Source organism: Salvelinus alpinus, chromosome 18, assembly GCF_045679555.1.
Source record: "Salvelinus alpinus chromosome 18, SLU_Salpinus.1, whole genome shotgun sequence".
In the NCBI taxonomy this organism is placed as follows: Eukaryota; Metazoa; Chordata; class Actinopteri; order Salmoniformes; family Salmonidae; genus Salvelinus; species Salvelinus alpinus.
Genome location: NC_092103.1, coordinates 31,753,219 through 31,767,946, shown reverse-complemented (window position 1 = coordinate 31,767,946; position 14,728 = coordinate 31,753,219). Strand labels below are relative to the sequence as shown.

The window sequence follows — 14,728 nt, the reverse complement described above, 5'->3', positions numbered from 1 at the left end:
AGGTATAGCTCAAGCTGGAGCAGAAATCCCTGTTATCCAGCCGCTGCTCCATCGTACTCCCTCGGGGGGGTGAGACGCAATGTGCTGGTCCCAGCCGATGACACTGGAGGAGTGGGTTGTGTCGTCTGCAGGGGAGCTGAAGGGGGCATCGGGAGACCACTCCTCTCCCATCGCTCCATCCTCTCCATCATCTGGTCCATCGCTGACCCGATTCGATGGAGGACAGCTGTATGATGATGGACGCGCTCCTCCATAGTTGGGAGAGGGGTGGTCGCTGCTTCTGCTGACTCCATTGGTGGTGCGGGCTTCTGTCAGAGCTGCTAGGAGTACTGGGTGGAGGAGTCAAGCGCAGAGAGCAGGTATTCAAGAACGCAGATTTATTTCCAGTGGACAGGGAAAATTATCATGCTCAAAACACACGGGCGCATGAAAATACCAGTCCAAACACACAGGACTAAACTGTCCGGAAAAATATAAAATCCACATAACAATCCAACACCAAATAACAGAGAAACAAGCCCGCACAAAAGCCAGCGGGCCTACTGCCCTTAAATAGCCTACCCACAAAACTAAACTCAAAACAGGTGCACCCAATCAGCCCAAACTAACAGAAACAAAAAGAAGAGAATCGATGGCAGCTAGTAGGCCGGTGACGACGACCGCCGAGCGCCGCCCGAACAGGAAGAGGCACCATCTTCGGCGGGATTCGTGACAGGTTGGAGTCATTAAAACTCATTTTTCAACCACTACACAAATTTCTTGTTAACAAACTATAGTTTTGGCAAGTCGGTTAGGACATCTACTTTGTGCATGACACAAGTCATTTTTCCAACAATTGTTTACAGACAGATTATTTCACTTATAATTCACTGTATCACACACAATTCCAGTGGGTCAGAAGTTTACATACACTAAGTTGAATGTGCCTTTAAACAGCTTGGAAAATTCCAGAAAATGATGTCATGGCTTTAGAAGCTTCTGATAGGCAAATTGACATAATTTGAGTCAATTGGAGGTGTACCTGTGGATGTATTTCAAGGCCTACCTTCAAACTCAGTGCCTCTTTGCTTGACATCATGGGCTTGTGGAAGCCTACCCGATACATTTGACCCAAGTTAAACAATTTAAAGGCAATGCTACCAAATACTAATTGAGTGTATGTAAACTTCTGACCCACTGGGAATGTGACAAAATAAATAAAAGCTGCAATAAATCCTTCTCTCTACTATTATTCTGACATTTCACATTCTTAAAATAAAGTGGTGATCCTAACTGACCTAAGACAGGGAATTTTTACTCGGATTAAATGTCAGGAATTGTGAAAAACTGAGATGAAATGTATTTGGCTAAAGTGTATGTAAACTTCCGACTTCAGCTGTATATCTATTCAAAAACACAGAGACCCAGACAACAAAAATATATGCCTTCAATATGGGGAAACACTGAACCAATACAAACGCAACATAAGAACAAAAAAGGAACAGCACATTAGAAGTCAGCTGGATGTAATTGAGGAATCCATACAATCTAACCACTTCTGGGAGAATTTGAATAAATTAAACAAACCTCATCATGAGGAATTGGCTATCCAAAATGGGGATACAGTGGCAAGAAAAAGTATCTGACCCTTTTGGAATTTCCTGGATTTCTGCATAAATCTTACGTTGTTTGATCTGATCTTCATCTAAGTCACAACAATAAACAAACACAGTGTTCTTAAACTGATAACACACAAATTATTGTATTTTTCTTGTCTATATTGAATACATAATTTAAACATTCACAGTTGTCACGACTTCAACCGAGGCAGGCTCTCCTTCCCGTTCGGGTGGCGCTCGGCGGTCGTCGTCACCGGCCTACTAGCTGCCACTGACTCTTTTTCCTCCCCCTCCTTATGTGTTGATTTGTATCACCTGTGTTTAGTTAATTGTTTATTAGTGTGGCTTTATTAGTCAGCCAGCCCGTACGCTTCTTTGTGCGGGATTGTTACATTGTAGCTTTTTGGATTTCGGGAGTGGAGATTATTATTGTGGACTGGGTTTGTTTATCGTGTCGTTGGACCGTTGTGTGACACCCAGTACGTCCGTGTTGGACATTTTGTTTGCCAGTTGGGTATTAAAGACTCACATATTGAAGCTCCGCTGTTCCTGCGTCTGACTTCGCACCTCCCCGACACCCAGGTCGTTACAGAATCCCGCACCAACCATGGAGTCAGCAGGAGCAGCAGCCAACCCTCTCCCATCGATGGAGGAACGGGTTCTCCACCACACCACCGTCCTCCATCGGATCGGATCAGCCATGGACCAGATGATGGAGAGAATGGAGCGATGGGAGAGGAGTGGGCTCCTCTCTCCACCTTCGGCTCCCCCTCCTCAGGACTCTCCATCCCCCGGCTCCAGCGCGCTCCGTCTTACGCTCCCGAGGGATTATGATGGAGCGGCGGCAGGGTGCCGGGGGTTTTTACTCCAGCTGGAGCTATACCTGGCCACTGTTCGCCCCACTCCCTCGGGAGCGGAGAGGGTGAGTGTCCTCGTCTCCTGCCTAACGGGTCGTGCTCTGGAGTGGGCCAACGCAGTCTGGAATGGCCCGGACTCAGCGAAGGAGCACTACCCGGAGTTTACCCGTCGTTTTCGTGCCGTGTTCGACCACCCCCCAGAGGGCCGAGCGGCGGGTGAGAGACTGTTTCATCTTAGGCAGGAGAAGAGGAGCGCACAGGATTTCGCGCTGGAGTTCCGGACCTTGGCCGCGGGATCAGGGTGGAACGACAGGGCCCTTATTGACCACTACCGGTGTAGTCTCCGGGAGGACGTCCGCAGGGAGCTAGCGTGTCGGGACATCGCTCTTTCTTTGGATGAGCTTATCGACATGTCCATCCGACTGGACAATCTGCTGGCTGCCCGCGGGCGTTCGGAGAGGGTCCTGTGCGTTCCACCACCCAGCGCCCCGGCTCCCATCCCAATGGAGTTGGGAGGGGCCGCGCCTAGGGGTACCGGAGGAGGAGGCCTCCCCTGCACCAGCTGTGGTCGGAGAGGACACACGGCCGATCGGTGCTGGGGGGGTCTGTCTGGGAGTCGAGATGTCAGGCGGAACGCTTCTCGATCACCCCAGGTGAGTCAGCACCAAACTCACTCAGAACCCCCTGTTGGTCACATGTTTGTCTCAATTTTTTTCCTTTATTTTTCCCCCTCTTCCCAGCATAGGGCACTAGTCGATTCAGGTGCAGCTGGGAACTTTATGGATCGCGGACTCGCCCGAGAGTTGGGCGTTCCGCTGGTGCCGATAGATTCTCCCTTTCCCGTGCACTCCCTAGATAGCCGGCCATTAGGGTCAGGGGTGGTCAGGGAGGCCACAGTTCCCCTGGACATGGTGACGCAGGGGAATCATAGGGAACATATCAGTCTCTTTATTATTGATTCGCCTGCGTTTCCAGTGGTGCTGGGTATTCCCTGGTTGGCCCGGCACAATCCCAAGATTTCGTGGAGACAGGGGGTTCTCCAGGGGTGGTCAGAGGAGTGTTCTGGAAGGTGTCTGGGAGTTTCCATTGGTGCCACGTCGGTGGAGAGTCCAGACCAGGGTTCCACGGTGCGCATTCCCCCCGAGTATGCCGATTTGGCAATCGCTTTCTGTAAAAAGAAAGCGACGAAATTACCACCACATCGACCGGGTAGGGATTGTGCGATAGATCTCCAGGTTAACGCTGCGCTTCCCAAGAGTCACGTGTACCCTTTGTCCCAAGAGGAGACGTTGGCTATGGAGACATATGTCGCGGAGTCTCTGGGACAGGGGTACATTCGGCCCTCCATCTCACCCGTCTCCTCGAGTTTCTTTTTTGTGAAGAAAAAGGAGGGAGGTTTGCGTCCGTGTATTGATTATAGAGGTCTAAATGCCATCACAGTGGGGTTTAGTTACCCACTACCTCTCATCGCTTCGGCGGTGGAATCATTTCACGGAGCGCAGTTCTTTACAAAACTGGACCTCAGGAGCGCGTACAGTCTGGTGCGTATTCGGGAGGGAGACGAGTGGAAAACCGCATTTAGTACCACATCGGGCCACTATGAGTACTGCGTCATGCCGTATGGGTTAAAGAATGCTCCAGCTGTTTTCCAATCCTTTGTAGACGACATTCTCAGGGACCTGCACGTGCAGGGGGTAGTTGTGTATATCGATGACATTCTGATCTACTCAACTACTCAAGCCGCGCATGTATCTCTGGTGCGCAAAGTGCTTGGCAGACTGCTGGAGCATGACCTATACGTCAAGGCTGAGAAGTGTGTGTTCTCCAAACAAGCCGTCTCCTTCCTGGGTTATCGCATTTCCACCTCGGGGGTGGTGGTGGAGAATGACCGCATAAAGGCCGTGCGTAATTGGCCGACTCCAACCACGGTGAAAGAGGTGCAGCGGTTTTTGGGTTTTGCCAACTACTACCGGAGATTTATCCGGGGTTTTGGTCAGGTAGCGGCTCCCATTACCTCACTGCTAAAGGGGGGCCCGGTGCGGTTGCGGTGGTCAGCGGCGGCGGACGGAGCTTTCAACAGGTTGAAGGCTCTGTTCACGGATGCTCCCGTGTTGGCACATCCGGATCCCTCTTTAGCATTCATAGTGGAGGTGGACGCGTCCGAGGCTGGGGTGGGTGCCGTGCTATCACAGCGCTCGGGTACGCCACCAAAACTCCGCCCCTGCGCTTTCTTCTCTAGTAAGCTCAGTGCAGCGGAGCGTAACTATGATGTGGGGGATCGGGAGTTGTTAGCGGTGGTCAGGGCTCTGAAGGTGTGGAGACACTGGCTTGAGGGGGCTAAGCACCCCTTTCTCATCTGGACCGACCACCAGAATCTGGAGTATATTCGGGCAGCTCGGAGACTGAACCCGCGTCAGGCAAGGTGGGCCATGTTTTTCACCCGGTTTAGGTTCACGTTGTCCTACAGACCCGGCTCCCAAAACGTAAAGGCTGACGCACTGTCTCGCCTTTACGACACGGAGGAGAGGACCACTGAGCCCACTCCCATCATCCCCGCCTCGAGGCTGATAGCACCAGTGGTATGGGAGGTGGACTCGGACATCGAGCGGGCGTTACGGGCGGAACCCGCGCCTCCTCAGTGCCCGGCGGGCCGTAAGTACGTACCGCTTGGTGTTCGGGACCGACTGATTCGGTGGGCTCATGTCCTACCCTCCTCGGGTCACCCTGGGGTGACGAGGACAGTGGGGAGCCTTCGGGGAAGGTATTGGTGGCCTACCTTAGCTCGGGACGTTAGGGTTTATGTCTCCTCCTGTTCGGTATGCGTTCAGAGTAAGGCTCCTAGGCACCTTCCTAGAGGGAAGTTGCAACCCCTCCCCGTTCCACAACGGCCATGGTCTCATCTGTCCGTGGACTTCCTGACCGATCTCCCCCCTTCTCAGGGAAACACTACGGTTCTGGTAATTGTGGATCGGTTTTCTAAGTCCTGCCGTCTCCTCCTGTTGCCCGGTATCCCTACTGCCCTACAGACTGCGGAGGCCTTATTCACTCACGTCTTCCGGCACTACGGGTGCCGGAGGACATCGTTTCTGATCGGGGCCCCCAGTTCACGTCCCGAGTATGGAGGGCGTTCATGGAGCGTCTGGGGGTCACGGTCAGCTTGACTTCCGGTTTTCACCCCGAGAGTAATGGGCAGGTGGAGAGAGTGAACCAGGAGGTGGGTAGGTTTCTGCGGCCCTATTGCCAGGACCGGCCAGGGGAGTGGGCGAGATACATTCCCTGGGCCGAGATGGCCCAGAACTCACTACGCCACTCCTCTACTAATGTGTCCCCCTTTCAGTGTGTGTTGGGGTACCAGCCGGTCCTGGCACCATGGCATCCGAGCCAGACCGAGGCTCCTGCGGTGGAGGAGTGGGTACAGCGCTCCAAAGAGACCTGGAGGGCCGTCCAGGAGTCCCTTCAACAAGCTACTAGGAGGCAGAAGAGGAGCGCTGACCGCCACCGCAGTGAGGCTCCCGTGTTTGTACCGGGGGAAAGGGTCTGGCTCTCGACCCGAAACCTACCCCTCCGCTTGCCCTGCCGGAAGCTGAGGCCGCAGTGTGTAGGGCCCTTCAAAGTCCTGAGGAGAATAAACGAGGTGTGTTATCGATTAAAACTCCCTTCCTATTATCGTATTAACCCCTCGTTTCATGTGTCTCTCCTCAGGCCGGTGGTAGCTGGTCCCATGCAGGACGGTGAGGTGCCGGAGGTCCCTCCCCCCCCTCTGGACATCGAGGGGTCCCCGGCGTACACGATACGGGCCATTCTGGACTCGAGACGCCGGGTGAGGGGCCTGCATTACCTCGTGGACTGGGAGGGGTACGGTCCGGAGGAGAGGTGCTGGGTACCGGTGGAGGACATTTTGGATCCATCTATGTTAAGGGATTTCCATCGCCTCCATCCGGATCGCCCCGCGCCTCGTCCTCCGGGTCGACCTCGAGGCCGGTGTCGGCGCGCTGCGGGAGCCGCGCGTCAGAGGGGGGGTACTGTCACGACTTCAACCGAGGCAGGCTCTCCTTCCCGTTCGGGTGGCGCTCGGCGGTCGTCGTCACCGGCCTACTAGCTGCCACTGACTCTTTTTCCTCCCCCTCCTTATGTGTTGATTTGTATCACCTGTGTTTAGTTAATTGTTTATTAGTGTGGCTTTATTAGTCAGCCAGCCCGTACGCTTCTTTGTGCGGGATTGTTACATTGTAGCTTTTTGGATTTCGGGAGTGGAGATTATTATTGTGGACTGGGTTTGTTTATAGTGTCGTTGGACCGTTGTGTGACACCCAGTACGTCCGTGTTGGACATTTTGTTTGCCAGTTGGGTATTAAAGACTCACATATTGAAGCTCCGCTGTTCCTGCGTCTGACTTCGCACCTCCCCGACACCCAGGTCGTTACAACAGTGTAGGTTGTAAAAAGTATGAGAACCCCTAGGCTAATGAGTTCTCCAAAAGCTAATTGGAGTCAGGGGTCAGCTAACCTGGAGTCGAATCAAAGAGACGAGTTTGGAGATTTTGGTTAGAGCTGCCCTGCCCCATAAAAAACACTCACAATAGAGTTTGCTATTCACAAGAAGCATTGCCTGATGTGAACCATGCCTCAAACGAAAGAGATCTCAGAAGACCTAAGATTAAGAACGGTTGCCCTGCATAAAGCTGGAAAGGGTTACAGAACTATCTCTAAAAGTCAGTCCACGGTAAGACAAATTGTCTATAAATGGAGAAAGTTCAGCACTGTTGCTACTCTCCCTAGGAGTGGCCGTCCTGCAAAGAAGACTGCAAGAGCACAAAGCAGAATGCTCAATGAGGTTAAGAAGAATCCTAGAGTGTCAGCTAAAGACTTACAGAAATCTCTGGAAGATTGTAACATCTCTGTTGATGAGTCTACTATACGTAAAAGACTAAACAAGAATGTTGTTCATGGGAGGACACCATAGAAGAAGACACTGCTGTCCCAAAAAAAGTCTGAAGTTCGCAAAAGAGCACCTGGATGTTCCACAGCGCTACTGGCAAAATATTCTGTGGACAGATGAAACTACAGTTGAGTTGTTTGGAAGGAACACACAACACTATGTGTGGAGAAAAAAAGGCACAGCACACCAACATCGAAACCTCATCCCAACTGTAAAGTATGGTGGAGGGAGCATCATGGTTTGGGGCTGCTTTGCTGCCTCAGGGCCTGGACAGCTTGCTGTCATCGACGGAAAACTGTATTCCCAAGTTTATCAATATATTTTGCAGGAGAATGTAAGGCCATCTGTTCGCCAATTGAAGCTCAACAGAAGTTAGGTGATGCAACAGGACAACATCCCAAAAGACAGAAGTAAATCAACAACAGAATGGCTTCAACAGAAGAAAATGTGCCTTCTGGAGTGGCCCAGTCAGAGTCCTGACCTCAACCCGATTGAGATGCTGTGGCATGACCTCAAGAGAGCAGTTCACACCAGACATCCCAAGAATATTGTGGAACTGAAACAGTTTTGTAAGGAGGAATGGTCCAAAATTCCTCCTGACTGTTGTGCAGGTCTGATCCACAACTACAGAAAACGTTTGGTTGAGGTGATTGCTGCCAAAGTAGGGTCAACCAGTTATTAAATCCATGGGTTCATATACTTTTTCCAACCTGCACTGTGAATGTTTACACGGTGTGTTCAATAAAGACATGAACAATTAATAGTTTGTGTGTTATTAGTTTAAGCAGACTGTGTTTGTCTATTGTTGTGACCTAGATGAAGATCAGATACAATTTTATGACCAATTTATGCAGAAATCCAGGTAATTCCAAAGGGTTAACATACTGTTTCTTCCCACTGTATGTGGAGAAATCACTTTGCAAACTTCTACAGCAATTTAACAAAGAGCCCAGAACAAAATGATATACAAGAATAATTACAAATCCTTGAATCAGCAGTCAAAGACTATCAGAATCCTGTGGATACCCCAGTTACAGAAAAATAATTATTGGAAAAACTATGCACTCTCCAACCAAAAAAGGCCTGTGGTGCTGATGGTATTTTAAATGAAATGATCAAAGATACAGACCACAAATTCAAATTTGCTATACTCAAACTCTTCAACATTATCCTCACTTCAGGTATTTTTCCTGATATTTGGAACCAAGATCTGATCACACCAGTCTATTAAAATGTTGACAAATTTGACACAAATAATTACAGAGGAATTTGCGTTAACAGCAACTTAGGGTATTTCTCTGCAGTATCATAAATTGCAGACTACATAATTTCCTTGATTAACACAACATCCTAAGCGGAAGCCAAATTGAATTTTTTTACATTTTATTATTATTATAAAAAAATATATATTATCGTATAACAGACCACATTTACACCCTGCACACTCTAAATAACAACAAGTAAACCAAAACAAAGGCAAAATCTACTTGTGTTTTGCAGACTTCAAGAAAGCATTTGATTCAATTCAAGTTTTTTATAAACTAATAGAAAGTGGTATTGGAGGGAAAACATATGATGTTATTAAATCAATGTACACTAAAAACAAATGTGCGGTTAAAATTGGCAACAAGCAAACAGACTTCTTCTCTGAGGGACGTGTAGTGAAAGAGGTCTGCCCAATAAGGCCAACACTATTTAACATCTACATTAATCAATCTGAAAAACCATTAGAAGAATCGGCAGCACCTGTTCTCACCCTACACAACACTGAAATCGAGTGTCTGCTATTCGCAGATGACCTGGTGCTACTGTCTCCCACTAAGGAGGGGTTACAGCAGCATCTAGATCATCTGCACAGGTTCGGTCAGACCTGGGCTCTGACCGTTAACTTAAAGAAACTGAATATAATGATATTCCATAAAAGGTCCGGAAATCAGGATGACAAATATTAATTATATTTCGACACAGTTCTATTAGAACACACCAAAAACGACACGTATCTAGGACTAAATATCAGCAACACAGGTAGCTTTCGCATGGCTGTGAATGAGCTGAGAGACAAAGCAAGAAGAGCATTCTATGCCATTAAAAGGAATATTAAAATCGAAATTCTAATTAGAATCTGGCAAAAGAACCAATTGCTCTATATGGAAGTGAAGTATGGAGTCCGCTCAATAATAATGAATTTACCAAATGGGACAAACATCCAATCGAAATACTGCATGCAGAGTTTTGCAAGACTGTGTTGCAAGTGCAAAGAAACCCACCAAATAACGCATGTAGAGCAGAATTGGGCCAATACCCTTTCCTTATTCAAATAGAAAAAAGAGCCAAACAAGTGACCCCTAAACATTTCATTACACATCCCTACAATGTCAAGATGAAACAAGAAAAGAGTTCAATAACCCAAACCAACCCCATAGAGCCTCAGGACAGCACTCAGAAAATCTGGTCCAACCAACTCCTCACAAAGAAAAAAGAAAAAGACATCACCTATTGGAAAGACATCACAAAAAATCTAAGTAAACTTCAATGATATTTGGCTCTAAACAGACAGTTCATGGTGGCAGACTATCGACCGCTGTGACTGATCGAAAACTGAGCAAAACACTGACTAGGTACAGACACAGTGAGCACAGTTTGGCTATAGAGACCGGTCGTCACAGGCAAACTTGGCTGCCCAGAGAGGACAGGCTGTGCTCACTCTGCTCCAGAAGAGAGATAGAGACAAAGATCTAATATTTATTGGGTGAAAAGACTAAATGTGTTCTCCTGCCACAACCTGAGGGACAGCCAGTGAAAAGTGCTATGTAATGTCAATAATATTTCCCATTTAGTTGTATTTTGGCTCTCATACCATGTCATGTTTCTTCTCAGTCATGTTGACACTGGTCTACTGCTATTGCTTTAATGTATTATTATTATTCTCATTAATATTGTTGTTGTGGTTGCTGTTAATGGTAATCCCATTCCCACTACTATTATTCTTATTGCTGTTGGTCCCACCATTTTTGTTATATGTATACTTTGACAATGTAAGTCATTTAACTTGCCATGTCAATAAAGTCTATTGAATTTAATTGAATTGAGAGAGAGGGAAAGTCGAGTAGAAAAGAGGGGAGAAGGAAAAAGAAGAGGTTAAGAGAAGAGAGAAATAGAGGTATAGAGAAATAGAGGTATAGAGAGGGAATGAGAAAATGAGAGAACAAGAAAAAAAGAAAAACACGAGAGACTTCTCCTACCTGTCTCAGGGTGGCAGGGTCCATGCTGGTGGCAGGTGCAGGGCACACAGGGAGACAGGGGTCCTCCATTAGGGACCTCTCTGCTGAATCCTGGGGCACAGAGCTCACAGAACTGACCCCCAAATCCAGGAGGGCATGTACACACCTCTACCCAGGGAACAGGGGGGGTAGAGGGGGTAACAGGACTGGAGAAGGGGGCAGCGGAAGCCAGGGTTACCCCTGAGAGTTGGGACGTGTCTGGGGAGAGAGGATGGAGATCATTAATACTTTATCTCCAAATCTGGAGAGGTCATGAATACTCAAACGTCTTCAAAAGGCTACTCTCACATCCAGAAGACAATGGTCCACTAATACTTAGTTTTATCATCAGAAACAAGATTAATTTAGGAATTTAACCAAGTTAAATGTGTGTGTGTGTGTGTGTGTGTGTGTGTGTGTGTGTGTGTGTGTGTGTGTGTGTGTGTGTGTGTGTGTGTGTGTGTGTGTGTGTGTGTGTGTGTGTGTGTGTGTGTGTGTGTGTGTGTGTGTGTGTGTGTGTGTGTGCATACCTGCGCTCTTGTGATGTAAATGTGGGCACATACCTATCTACCTCACTCTGAGAATCTCTGATAAAACAAATGTATAAATCAGAGCAGTGGAGCGAGAGAGGAGGAGGAGGAAAGGAGGAGAGGAAGAGAAGAAAAAGTGGAGGTATTGGGGGAGCCTGCACCCACTGGGATTACTGATTCCTCTTTACTCTCTTCCTCCATGAATAGTGATGGGGATAGTCCAGGTTGAATCCTCCTCAGCCATTGTACAGAATACTACCACCACCACTCAAGGTCCAGTGCCCGGGCTTTCAACAGAGGCTCTTTACCAGTGCCAGTGAGGATGTTTGTGTGTGCGTGCGTATATCACGGTGAGTAAGTAAGGGATGTGGGATTTTCATGAGATCAAACATACAGAATGTGTGAATGAATGAATTAATGTGTAATGAGAGAAAGGGAGAGAGGGAAAGAGACATTTAAAAAAGACAGAATAAGCATCAGGAAGAGAGAGACCTTGGCCTCTAACAAGCCGTGATCACCCTGATCCTTAAGCAATGATCCAACACAGTTCATTTACCATCTGCAAATCAGCCCCCAACCAACTCATCCCCTCCGACTACCAGACTCCTGGCCGCCAGTTAAACCATCTCCCTCTCCTTCTCCCTGTCTCTCGGCAGCCACCCGCCCCTCTCTGATTCAGAGGGGTTGGGTTAAATGCGTAAGACACATTTCAGTTGAATGCATTCAGATGTACTACTGACTAGGTATCCCCCTTTCCCTCTCTCCATCTCTCTCTCCCCCTCACTCTTCCCCTCTTTCCCTTTTTCTCGCTCCCTTTTCCATTCTCTCTACATCTCTCTCTCTCTCCCATTCTTTCTGCCCCTCTCTCCATTCCTCTCTCTCTCTCCCTCCACCCGGCACACCTCTCCCTCTACTGATTGTGTGGAAGCCTCCTACCCTAACCTTACATCTTCAACACTACTCAGCTGTCACACAGGATCCTCACCCAACAATGTGACATCCATCGCCTACAGACAATCCTGTCATTAAAATAATAATGAATGTCTTAATCTGTTTTTTGGTGCAGGGAGGGAGAAAAAGGCGAAATTGCACTTTGTGGGATTTTCATATTAGCATTTGCTTGGCGGCCTGCGGAGATAAGGCACTAACACTGTTTGAGAATTCATTTGAGACCGAACACAAATCATTAGCAGTGTTTTCCTACGCAATGCACAAAGAGGCTGTGTGAATGTGTGTGTGTGTGTGTGTGTGTGTGTGTGAGAGAGAGACTGTGTGCATCCATGTGTACATTAGTGTGCATGTGTGCGTGTGCATGCACATAGTGCGTATGTGAATGTGTGTGTGGCTTTGACCCAATGTGAGAGATGGTGTGTGTGGCTTTAACTAAAGTGATAGATGGTGACTTTTAACAGCTGTTCTGTCATCTATGTGCTCCAATCTAATGTAATGCCTCTCACATCCTCTCAGTACACTGACCTAGACAGAGAGAGAGAGAGAGAGAGAGAGAGAGAGAGAGAGAGAGAGAGAGAGAGAGAGAGAGAGAGAGAGAGAGAGAGAGAGAGAGAGAGAGAGAGAGAGAGAGAGAGAGAGAGACACCAAATTGAGACTGCATGCAGAATTCTGCAAAAATATCCTCCGTGTACAACGTAGAACACCAAATAATGCATGCAGAGCAGAATTAGGCCGATACCCACTAATTATCAAAATCCAGAAAAGAGCCGTTAAATTCTACAACCACCTAAAAGGAAGCGATTCCCAAACCTTCCATAACAAAGCCATCACCTACAGAGAGATGAGACCTGAGAGAAGAGTCCCCTAGAGCAAGCTGGTCCTAGGGCTCTGTTCACAAACACAAACACACCCCACAGAGCCCCAGGACAACAGCACAATTAGACCCAACCAAATCATGAGAAAACAAAAAGATAATTACTTGACACATTGGAAAGAATTAACAAAAAAACAGAGCAAACTAGAATGCTATTTGGCCCTAAACAGAGAGTACACAGTGGCAGAATACCTGACCACTGTGACTGACCCAAACTTAAGGAAAGCTTTGACTATGTACAGACTCAGTGAGCATAGCCTTGCTATTGAGAAAGGCCGCCGTAGGCAGACATGGCTCTCAAGAGAAGACAGGCTATGTGCACACTGCCCACAAAATGAGGTGGAAACTGAGCTGCACTTCCTAACCTCCTGCCCAATGTATGACCATATTAGAGAGACATATTTCCCTCAGATTACACAGATCCACAAGGAATTCGAAAACAAATCCAATTTTGATAAACTCCCATATCTACTGGGTGAAATTCCACAGTGTGCCATCACAGCAGCAAGATTTGTGACCTGTTGCCACAAGAAAAGGGCAACCAGTGAAGAACAAACACCACTGTAAATACAACCCATATTTATGTTTATTTATTTTAACTTGTGTGCTTTAACCATTTGTACATTGTTACAACACTGCATATATATAATATGACATTTGTAATGTCTTTATTGTTTTGAAACTTCTGTATGTGTAATGTTTACTGTTCATTTTTATTGTTTATTTGACTTTTGTATATTACCTACCTCACTTGCTTTGGCAATGTTAACACATGTTTCCCATGCCAATAAAGCCCCTTGAATTGAATTGAATTGAATTGAGAGACAGACACAGAGACAGAGACACAGAGACACAGAGACAGAGAGACAGAGAGACAGAGAGACAGAGAGACAGAGAGAGAGAGAGAGACAGAGAGAGAGAGAGAGACAGAGAGACAGAGAGACAGAGACAGAGAGACAGAGAGACAGAGACAGAGACAGAGAGACAGAGAGACAGAGAGACAGAGACACAGAGAGAGAGAGAGAGAGACACAGAGAGAGAGAGAGAGAGACACAGAGAGAGAGAGAGAGAGAGAGAGAGAGAGAGAGAGAGAGAGAGAGAGAGAGAGAGAGAGAGAGAGAGAGAGAGAGAGAGAGAGAGAGAGAGAGAGAGAGAGAGAGAGAGAGAGAGAGAGAGAGAGAGAGAGAGAGAGACAGAGAATCAGACTGTACCCCCACCCACTCCATTAAAGAGCAGAGGATATGGAAGTACAGACAGGCAATATCTGTGAGCAGAAGTCCTGCTGCTCTTGCATAGATGAATTTGGCACAATTCAATGCTTCAGTGAGAGCAAGCGTGTGTTGAACACTCAGCGATATAAAGTAGGCCTTAACTGGTAATGAAAATGTGCGTGGGTGCCTCTGTTGCATTTAATAGTCTCAAAGTGGTTGTGTGTATAAACTAGAAAGAGTGTGTGTGCGTGTATGTGTGTGTGTACGTACGTGGGTGCATGTGGTCCATATGAGAGTGACTGAGGCAGTGTTACTAAGTGAGATAGAGTTCTGGTACTGAACTTCCCCTGCCAGTGAAATAACTTGACAGCTGATGTTCACGAGGCCAAGGGGTGTTACCACGCAAATTCTCCTCTGAGATCTTCCAGAAGAGGCCGGAGCCAACGAGAGGGCAGCCGGTTGAGAGCAAGTAGTAGGAAGCAGACTGCTGTCCATTAATGAACTGACAG

The 14,728-nt window shown here is 47.6% G+C and overlaps 1 protein-coding gene across 1 annotated transcript in view; it reads right to left on the bottom strand.

The window, feature by feature from the left end:
* LOC139544185 (laminin subunit gamma-3-like) overlaps positions 1 to 14,728 on the bottom strand; it is a 245,472-nt gene that overhangs the window by 112,851 nt on the left and 117,893 nt on the right. The window contains exon 12 of the mRNA XM_071351006.1: positions 10,636 to 10,872. Within this exon, the coding sequence (XP_071207107.1) occupies positions 10,636 to 10,872 (237 nt within the window). The remainder of the gene's footprint in view (positions 1 to 10,635; positions 10,873 to 14,728) is intronic.